This window comes from Rhyacophila brunnea, unplaced genomic scaffold (genome assembly GCF_057557595.1).
Source record: "Rhyacophila brunnea isolate RB1 unplaced genomic scaffold, BYU_Rbru_1.0 scaffold_13, whole genome shotgun sequence".
Taxonomy (NCBI): domain Eukaryota; kingdom Metazoa; phylum Arthropoda; class Insecta; order Trichoptera; family Rhyacophilidae; genus Rhyacophila; species Rhyacophila brunnea.
The window spans coordinates 21,788,243-21,799,162 of record NW_028232785.1 but is presented as its reverse complement, the minus strand read 5'-3'; the positions used below and the strand labels follow the sequence as shown (position 1 = coordinate 21,799,162).

The window sequence follows — 10,920 nt, the reverse complement described above, 5'->3', positions numbered from 1 at the left end:
AAATTTTTGATTAGTGCTAATAATTATGTAAGAACAAAATAAAATATGACAAAATGTCCCACAATAATTAGTTTTATTCAAAAATCCATTCATTCCTACCAAATTTATATAAAAAGTATGATTTATCTACAATCTACATCTATTAATATTTGTGTAGCTTGGAATCAAAACTCACATTATTCCTATACCTTGGGGTCATAACTCACATATTCACAAAGTTGGTGTCAAAACTCACATTATGAAAATTTTAAATGCTTCCCGTAACCTTAGGAGCATTATATATAAACAAAAAATAATGTCAATCGACTCACTCACTCATTAATATTCAAGTGTGTTCAATACTTTTCTTCTAATTACTAAAAATAGTGCTCTGGTGGTTTTTTGCGATTATCTCAAAACTCGATTTTTGGAATATGTGAGTTATGATTCTAAGCGACTCAATTGAGCTTATATCCGGAAAACGAACGTTATCCTGAAAACGGCGTTCAGAGATATTGGCAGTTAAACATTTCAGTTACCTACGGATAAACAGCGTGCAACGCGTAATCAGTTTGGACGGTCTACTGCCACCTTGTTAGAATATCAAAGTAATATTTGGTGGGTGCATGCATAGGTGTAATTTAAACCGATTTACCAAAAACTAGCGTTATCATGATAACGCCCGTTTTCCCGATATGGGCCCAATTTCTTATTAATTTGACAACTGATCTGAAATTAATTATGACGTCCCACGCAATAACGTGAACATAACCGACCATTTTTGTTCACTTTATGAATTTCTTCCTATTTCTATGTGACTCGTAGTAAAGTTGTCAAAACTAAGTTTAGGTAGGTACCTCCTTATATTTTGAAAAAAAAATAATGTAATATGTCTCTCTTGTTTGGTATTATTTAGTTTATCTATGTGAAAACTATTTTCTAAATGTTTGAATAGGTATTGTTTTTTTTATTAAGTATACCTAATAAAAGTCGGTTACCGAAAGATGGTAGCACTGTTCCAGCATTGAAAGAATGGCAACTCCGATAAAACAACTCGGCTATAGGCGGACTTATTGACACGTGTCTGCCTTAATCTAAGGTTTTTGCCTTAAATACGCAAAATGGACGTCAAACGTGAACCGAGTGAAATCGAATCTGAAGCTGGAGATCAGCATTGGTTTGATGTGCCAATAGTTGATTCCAATGACCCGGATGCACCAACTTATATAAAACAAGAAATTGTCGAAGACGTCAGTTGCATTATTGAGGTTAGTTTTGAACACATTTATTGCGTCTAGCGGTTTATTTTTGCATTTTTCTTAATGGTTTAAATCCATATAGTTAGGTGGATAAAATGCCTGTTTGAAAGCATGTGTCACTGATTCATTACGCTACTATCCATGGGTTTCATGTCTTAATATAGTTTTAAAAAGAAATACTTATATTTTTCTCAAGAATACGCGTCTATGACGGATTTAGCATTTATTTGCGGACGTTTTTTAATATTAATTATGTACTTTTATATAATACATGAATTGTAGAGAAATATATGAACATGTGCGAGAGAGTTACATGTAAATTGTACGTATTACATTTATCCGTAGCATAGTTGTGAGCTTTCTTATTGAAAAGAGTTGACCGTATACTATACGGTCATCTCCGCCATAGCGCCGAGATAAAAAAAATACGCTTTCGTGGAGCACTGTCAACAATGTTACAATTTTATTAGATCTTAACCTAACAAATAATCCAGTATATCGACTATTTTCAAAATTTGTTTGCCGCTGGCTTCCTGTAAACCGACAAGAACCATGTTTTATTTAGACATGAATTTTATCTCGGTAATATACGATCCAAAGTGGTTGGACCGTTTATTTCCAATACAACATTTCACTTTGAAGTGTGGTACGGTAAACTGCATACGTGCAAATTTCCGGACACGGTGTAAGAGAAAGATAGTGAGACAGGGAGAGTAAAAATACACGTAACCTCAAATACTTAATTTTAAATATTAAGTGAGATCATTGTTGACTCAAGTAAAAAGCCGATACATTCACAACGACTGGTCCTACTTTTTCCGCCCCTCCCATTGTTGTCTAAGGATGACCTGTCATTGTTCTATATAGTGCTCATACTGACGCATCTGTTGTGTTCACACAGAGAATGGTTTGATTTGAATAGATAAGTTACATGACAAATAATACACTAGCATTAACACACCTTCTACAAATGTAATGCATAGATCAATGCCACATATTTTTTGGAAATCGATATTACCACCAGTTTTTATGTGAAGGACAAGTCTGACTTTGACAGCTGATGAATAACAGGAATGTACATTATTTATTAATAACACTGATAGTATATAATATATTTGATTTGAGATTGTTTTATAATTCAATTTGAAACGAGAAAGGGCGAATCAATGGCAAGCAATCTGGGATCTGATTTTGACAGCTGAAAAGTTTACCACTCGTTACTTGTGCAAAAAGTCATGCTCAGGCTTTATTGATCTAAAGATGGCGGTGGTGAGATGCAAATAAAGAAACCGTTTGTTTTAATCGGGTCATGAAAGAAAACAGATGTTAAGATACTTTGTCTCATAATAGTTTGACAGATTCTTACAGTAGAGTAATAGCACCTATTTAGAAAGTGTTAAATTACACTACAATTAATTTGCGACAGTTTGACAGAAAGGTATAAAGAAGTAAAAGTGTGTCGGATATGAAACACTATTTTGAAAATGATACCTATAGGCTATACTCTATTTAGACGTCAATGTTTATAAGAATATAAGCACTCAATTTAAATTGTAGTTATTTCGATAAGTGTAAAAAATCAACAAAGTGGAATTTGGATAAGGAATTAGTGTGTTGTCCAAGAGATTTTAGGGCAATTATAACAGTTATTGCAAATTATGACATATGGCTGTAATCTACTGTAACATTAGGCAGCATACACAATCAATAAAAAAATCGAAACATAGATCATGAAGAAGAATCTCGTAATAAAGCTAATATAAATCGTATTTTTTTCCTAATATTTTACACTGAGAATTATATACTTAGAGAAACAATACATCACTGGTGAAAGGTGGAGGTAGGTTGCTAAGATCCGACAATAATATTAGCACATTAAACTTTGACTGTTTTCATTGAACTAAGACTACAAATATGCATATGTTACACCGAATGTGCGAAATTAAATATTACATGAAATGGGAAAAATTTTGCCTAAATCATGAAAAATGCAAGCCCGTTGCCTTATTCATGAATTAGACAAAATATCTGAAGAGTGCGTGAATTCGGCAGTAATTTTTCTGCCTAGTTCATGTATTGGACAAATTAGATAGTAGCGCTACGGTGGTATTTTTTGAACTAAACTAAATGTATCAAATGCCCATGCATTGGTCAAAATGTACATAATATAATATTATATATATTCAAAATAGATGATCGCGCTCCGGTGGTGTTTTTTGCAACTAATCAAACTAAACAAATGTGTCAAATGTCATTGATTATAATATAAAAATATACCAATCAATAACTACAATGACGTTCATATCCATTTACTATGCGCAAAAAAAATTTAGAACTATAATATGATAACGGAAAAATTTTATTGAAAAGTATTCTCGCGATTTGATTCGTGCTTGGGTATCAAACGTGCAATGGTCGATTGAATGTTTGTGATAGTTTGTTAACACTTGATAGCTAGCTAACCTCAAAATGGACATTCAGTTGAATAATTTAATTCAGAATTACAAAACCTAATCTAACCTAACATAATAATAATAATATTATATTATGTCCAATTATAACTAATAAAACCATCCGTATTAAATTTACTTTTTCTTCTGTCATGTTGACAGTTCAAGAATTCCATACCCTGGCGAATTCATGTACTCAGAAAATTTACTTTATTCATGAATAAGGCAACAGGCTTGACTATTACATGAATTAGCCAAAATTTTGCCCATGTCATGTAATAGTTAATTTCGCACATTTGGTGTAAAACATATAGTATTGATTAGTTTCTAAAATTAATGAAAACCTGCGTAGACCAAGCCATTATTAGATAATAGTTGTCTATCTATAAAATATCTAAAATTATAGCATTAAATTGTACATAGTTTTAGATATTTTATAGATATAAGAATATATTGTATTTGTTATGGTTTGGTTTAGGCAGAGCTTAATAAATTTAAAAAAAAACCAAATTCAACCATCTGTAATATTATTATTTATGCTTAATTCAACGAAAATAAAAAAGTATGACTGAAAAAGTGTGCACTATTTTTATCATATAGCACGCATATTATGGTTTTATTTAACAGGGTTTAATTGTTTTTTTTTTAAACTAATAAACATTATCAGCAAATTGCTGTCTTAGTTTAATGAAAACAAATACGTATGACAGACAAAGTTTATTGTGCACTATTTATATCGGTTCTTAAGAGACCTGCACTGCAAAACATAACAATAATAAAAGAGTAAAATCAACTAATTGACACAGGATGTAAAGTAAAAAATAAAAAAGTCTATAATATAAATAAATCAATAATTATTATTGTAAAAATAATTAATATTGACGATACCGACGATACCGCGATGGCCGCGCGGCTTAAGCGTTGGCCTACTGCATCGTGGGTCCCAGTGGGTCTATTCTATACCTATCGAACACTAACTTGATAAATAGTATCAAACTTAGGGTAGGTTTGTATCAAAATATTAGCACTTATTGTAACAATTACACGAAGCTGGTTTTTATTGTTGCAATAAGTGCGATATTTTAACAGCAGCAAGATAGGTGCTGTTAAAATATAGCATTTATTGCAACAATAAAAACCAACTTCGTGTAATTGTTACAATAAGTGCTAATATTTTGATACAAACCTACCCTAAGTTTGATAATATTTATCACTTTATCACTTTAGCGGTCGATAAGCATAGAATAGACCCACAGGTTTGAATCCTGGGTCTGGCATGTACACATATTGGTTTTCAATTTGTGTATGAGTCAGAGTATGGACCTAATAGGTTGAGCAAGTGGCTGACATCCATTTCTCGTAAAAGCAAAATCTGTCAATACAAACCTCCACTTTGTAAAGGCTCATAAATGATCCTACTTGGATCGGACGTGGTCGGGAAAAAAATAATATTATTGAACATAGTATAACTTGAAAAAACCTCAGATATGTACTAGAAAAAAATAATATTTGAAAAAAGTACGGACTCGACGGGTTTGAACCCGTATAACCACTGGTATCGCGCCAACTGTTCAATAACCAATTATGCTACAAGCCTCCTATATAATTGCGATAATTTAAACTAGTAAGTCATACATGAAATGCTTATCAAATTGCGTTATTATTAACTATCGGTTTTTGTGTATTAAATCAAGAAAAACTAATTACTAATCGACGCCAGGCATTCGCAAAATATTTTAGTTGTAACATGTGGTGAATTATTTGTTGAAGAAAAGAAATACTTTAAAAATAATTAATATTATGTTTCTATTATTAAGTATATAAAATACCTCTTTCAGTCGCCAAGATACACCTCATGACTATGAGTCTCTAAAATAGCTACTGCATTACCTTTTTGAGTTTATATGCTTATTCGCTGTCTCAGATGGTCACCTGTTATATTAGTCAAGCGTCGACAGATCTCAGCCGCCGCCTTAAAAGCAGACGTCCCCAATGTCTCAAAACCCAGGGGACAGACAGTCGTATTTTTTCCTTGTTAGACTCACTTGAAATAGCGATGGAAGCTGACATTTAAACTGATTTATTCAGATAAGGTGCCACGAGTGTATCCATCACATTGGCATACCAAAATATACATTTTCCTTCCATCTGTGGAATCATTTTGCACCTCCACTGTACTGCTCCAAGTAGCAGATGATAAAACAAAGAACAGACTGATGATGGTGGCCGACATCCGCTAAAGGATGGCACGAGAAGAAGCAGAGAAACTGTATAGAATCACTCACTACTGCCGTAACTTGCTCATCTTTTTCTAATATTTACTTTATTTTTAGACTAGTACAATCGACATTGCCAACATAAAAACCGAAACGACTTTCCAAACTGAAGATCCTAAAGATGAATTTGATGAATATGCAATGCATCCAAATACATATGACGAGCCTGTTGCTGGGTGTTTTTTGTCTGCTGATTTGACTGTGGATCAGGTATGTACTCAAACAGTTATATATATAATTTTTTATCGATAATATTTGAAGTAATATTTTCTATACTTTATCCAAAGATCGTCGAATTTTCTCGTATGCTACATCTAGAATATTAGTCTATGTTCATAAAATAATAATTTGCATTGGTGACCCGTTCTGCTTTACCAATACTTCTCTGAAATTTCATGCATACCTACATATTATCCTTCGCATGCATTCGTTTATTAATGAAATAAAGAATTCAATTTGGTTGATAGAGTAAATTATTGTGCTAAGTAGCTGAAACAAGATATTTGTCACTTTGCCACGAATTATGTGACAACTCAGCGCCATCTCTATATACATTAGAGTAGGCTGTGGACAACTGCAATATCACGTGAGGCAATCACCATATCGCTGGAAACACGTCACACATAAAATTATGAACGATCATTTTTTATAGCAATGCTCTACTGTCATCTGTTATCAGTACGATAGCTCATGGCAAACTGTGATACTTTAACTGAGTGCGTACGATTGACGGGTATCACTTTCGCATAATAGATTTGAAAAGGGTTTTTAATTTATATACTCAGTCACTATTGTTAACTTGTTATCATAGTATAGAATAGATTTTACAATCGCACAATTTAATATGAAATCGATGTACTGAATATTCTCACTTGTATTTATTAAATTCTCAGCGAATGGATTATTATATTATTATTAGTCAATTTAATATTTTTTTTTAGGTAAGAATGGCAAACTCCACATTGGGGAATGTTTCTAGTCTTCAATCAACGTCAGTAGTTCAACCACCATGCGATGACAATATACACATTAAAAAAGAACTCCAAGAATATAATGAATGGACTACAAATGTAGACACCATATTACATAGCACTGTTAAAACTTATGATATTCAATCGAAAATCAAAAACCGTGAAGCTGTAATAATGTTAGAAAAAACTATTTTCTATAATGAAAATTTTGCTTGTGGTGTTTGTTCTGTATTTTTTGCGTCGTTAGACTCACTAATGCGCCATAAGGCATTGCATAGAATTATAACAGAGAAAAACAAAAATCACCTTGGTAAAAGACCATTTAAATGTGAGGCTTGTGACTACTCAAGTAAAACGTTTAGTGTTATGAAAGTGCACAAAATGACTCATTCTGGTGAAAGACCATTAAGCTGTGATGAATGTAGTTATTCATGCATACGGGCTTGTGACTTAAAAATGCATAAAATGACTCACTCTGTTGAAAAGCCGTTTAAATGTTCTGACTGTAATTATTCATGTATTCAATTGAGTAAGTTGAGATTGCACAAAATGGTTCATTCTGGCGAAAAACCTTTTAAATGTGCTGTATGTAAATACTCATGTATTTCATCCGCTATGCTAAAAGTACATAATATGATTCATTCTGGTGAGAAGCCATTTAAATGTGACGAATGTGATTATTCTTGTAAACAATCGGGTAAGTTAAAAATACACAAAATGATCCATTCTGGTCAAAAGCCTTTTGTATGTGACCAATGTAACTACTTATGTATTACAGCCGGTATGATGAAAGTACATAAAATGACTCATTCTGGTGAAAAGCCGTTTAAATGTGACGAATGTAATTACTCGTGTAAACAGTCGGGTAAGTTAAAATTACATAAAATGACTCATTCCGGTGAAAGGCCATTTAAATGTGACCAATGTAACTACTCATGTATTTCATCGAGTTCGATAAAATACCATAAAATGACCCATACAGGTGAAAAGCCGTTTAAATGTAACCAATGTTCTTACTGTAGTATAACATTTAGCGCGATGAGATTACACAAAAAAACTCATTTAAGAGGAAAATGATTTGACATAAATCAGTAATAATTCTTACCATTGTATCCACAGAAGCGTGGTTGTCTTCACTGTCCATAATATGTGTTTAAGGGCGGACATGCTCAGCGTAGGTCAAAATGGACTTTTATTGTTTTTAAAGCATGATCTTGGACATTACCTACCTAACTGACCTAACCTAACCGATTTTTTTTAAACAATACATGTTCAAACACGCGCGTTAACATGATCTTACTCCCTACTTCAGTTTTAGTTTGTCAATTTATGGCTACGGTCTTATGTTGTAGCTTAATCACTGGGGAATGCCAAAAGAAATGGCGTATTTAAAAAAAACACTACCTTATTCCTTTGTTTATCAAACTTGATTGGTCAAAGACATAACTTATAATTAATATCTTTAGAATTATCTTCAAATGTGTTAATCTTGCCCATTTTTGAATAATAAAGTTCCTAATTCTTGTCAAATTTGGGATCACAGAGATTATCAATATAATTTTTTTTCGTAAATATTTCAATATAATAATGTCGACATAAATTATACTGATGGTTTTATATATGCGTTTAAAAATTAAAAAATGTAAAAAATCTTTACACCACTGCACATGCATGTACTGAAATTTGACTATATTCTAAAACGTTAGAGCGAAAGGTTTAAGAGAATACTATTTTATGTAATATCAAATGATTAATATAAATATAAAGGATAATAAGGCTTCAAAATTATATAAATAGATTATCTACAACGTTTGAGGAATGTCCAGGATCATGCTTTGAAAATGCAATAAAAGCTCCATTTTGACCTACGCTGCGCATGTCCCCCCTTGGGTGAATGGGCTTATAACCATTTCCCCATATAAGGCAATTTGTTTATGGAGTCACGTAGTAGCTTATAGTCTGAGTATATATGAGTCACTTGGCAGCTAAAATTTAAATAATGAGAGTTATGTACTTAAAATGTTTATACATCTAAAAAGTATTGCTGTTTTGTGATTTCATATTGTTTGAACTGTCAAAAATTGCTTTGAAGCACCCATAGATTTAATTATTAATCATTTCAGAAATAATTTTTAATTATAAAAATAAAAATTTTGTGTACCTACTATGTTTATGTATTAATTAATAAAAAATAATGTATCTGTAACCGTTTTTTAAATGATGTCTTTCCTATCTTTACATTTAACTTAAAAACATTGTTTCAAATAACATACACAAATAAGTTCTTAACGCAAACACGATGAGTTTTAATATCATTACTAGGTATTGACCGAAGGTACTTGATGGAATTTGAAATTAAATTCTAACGGATTTATACGCTTATCGAGTGTATTATTAGTGGTAAGGTAGGGGTTTTTTTACAAACATTTCTATTCATAATTAGTTTATTATATTTTCTATTGTGATCCTTGGCTTAATAGGTAGGTGATAAGTTTTTACCAAGGCCTGAACAATATCGATGCATAAGTGCGAGTGAGAAAGTATTCGGCACCCTTATAATCTCAGCGATACGCGCTAAAGTAAGATAAAAGGTTTACAGATTTGGGAGATGGTTTGCTACGGTGTAGCCGCCAAATCTTAACTTATTGCTTAACTAAACGTCGTTAACCGTGTTGCTAAAATTGCTATTTCTTGTGTTAAACATAAAGTCAGTGGTAAATATTTTTAGTTAATTAAGTAGAAAAGATGGTTCTGTGTTTAGTAATAAAATGTGGTAGTCGTACTGATAAGCAAGAATATGGTATTACGTTTCATAGGTAAGTTGATACATGTTCGTGATAATTTATTTGTATATTATTATATATTATTTTAATATCAAATGACCGTGTTTCTTTAAAATACCTTAAATTATGAATATTTTTAACTAATGGTTGCATTTTGACCGCTTAAAAATACTATATAACGTAAAAAAATAGAAAAATATATTTTAATTCTGAGCGTCTAGTGCGATCACTTTCGAAATGGTCTCGAACATTTGAATACGAATGCGTTCGCTCGCCCACAAACCAAACGCACGGCACGCAACTTCATTTAGCAATGCAATGGGTGGCGTCTAGATGTATCTATAGTCTAAGGTTTTTACCTACTTATTGTATTAATTTGTTATATAAGTTAGAGTTAACCGTATTCGTTGCCAATGTGTATTTGCCTTTTTTGGTCAGTGCACATAGTGCCTGAAGATGCCGAAAGGCGAAACCCGGGTCGCAAAAAACGACTCAAACGGAATAGTACAAAACTAAATCCATTAGAATTTACTTTGATAAATAAATAATTGTTACCTACCCAAGCTCTGGTACGCATTTGTAATTAAAAAAAAACATACATACTTATATTATCGTAGTAGATTTTTGGGTTTCCACCGTGTGTCCTTCTTCCTTCTTTACTCGACGTTTTGGGATCGTTTCCATTAGAGGCCATTATCAAGAGATGATGTGTTTTATGATGAAAATGTAGTGTAGGTATGTGAATGTAAACGTTGCTCTAAGAGAATATATACTTATAAAACCTATTGTAAGCTTTTTGCGAATATATTTATTTCAAGCAAAGATTTGGTCATTGTAATTATACATGGAACAGAATATCATTTAAATAACTTTGTAGTTCACTATTCGTTTCGCCAAATTTAAATGATTTTATACTCATATCGTGCTCTATTTCGGCCATATCATTATGGTGTTATGTTTTGGGCAACGGAAATACTTACCAACGGGCCCCGATCATCATGGCTTGAATTTATCTAATAAATCTATTATACGCGGATTAGTTAATGAATAAACTCGCCCAGACGTATTTTTGGAGCTTCTTAACTTAGGAAGCTAGGAAAGCCTACATTTTTGGACTCATAAATATCAGAAGAGTAATCAATAGACGACGACAATCGTGGTAGTGCTTCAAAGCGCAACACTTTGAAGTCAGATTTTAGTTT

At 32.2% G+C, this 10,920-nt stretch overlaps 1 protein-coding gene across 1 annotated transcript; it reads left to right on the top strand.

Annotated features, from left to right (window-relative positions):
• Window positions 1–1,048: 1,048 nt before the first annotated feature.
• On the top strand, window positions 1,049–8,563 carry LOC147076912 (uncharacterized). Its single transcript, XM_085940568.1, has 3 exons — window positions 1,049–1,247; window positions 6,022–6,174; window positions 6,906–8,563. The coding sequence occupies exons 1-3, from the start codon at window positions 1,101–1,103 to the stop codon at window positions 8,010–8,012; spliced, it is 1,407 nt and encodes a 468-aa protein (XP_085796694.1). The 5' UTR covers window positions 1,049–1,100; the 3' UTR covers window positions 8,013–8,563.
• Window positions 8,564–10,920: the final 2,357 nt, after the last annotated feature.

Excerpts from the sequence above, each read along its gene's own strand:
- LOC147076912 (XM_085940568.1), top strand. The coding sequence starts at position 1,101 with ATGGACGTCAAACGTGAACCGAGTGAAATCGAATCTGAAGCTGGAGAT. Across the intron at positions 1,248-6,021 it reads ACGTCAGTTGCATTATTGAG|ACTAGTACAATCGACATTGC; the intron begins GTTAGTTTTGAA and ends CTTTATTTTTAG. Across the intron at positions 6,175-6,905 it reads CTGATTTGACTGTGGATCAG|GTAAGAATGGCAAACTCCAC; the intron begins GTATGTACTCAA and ends ATTTTTTTTTAG.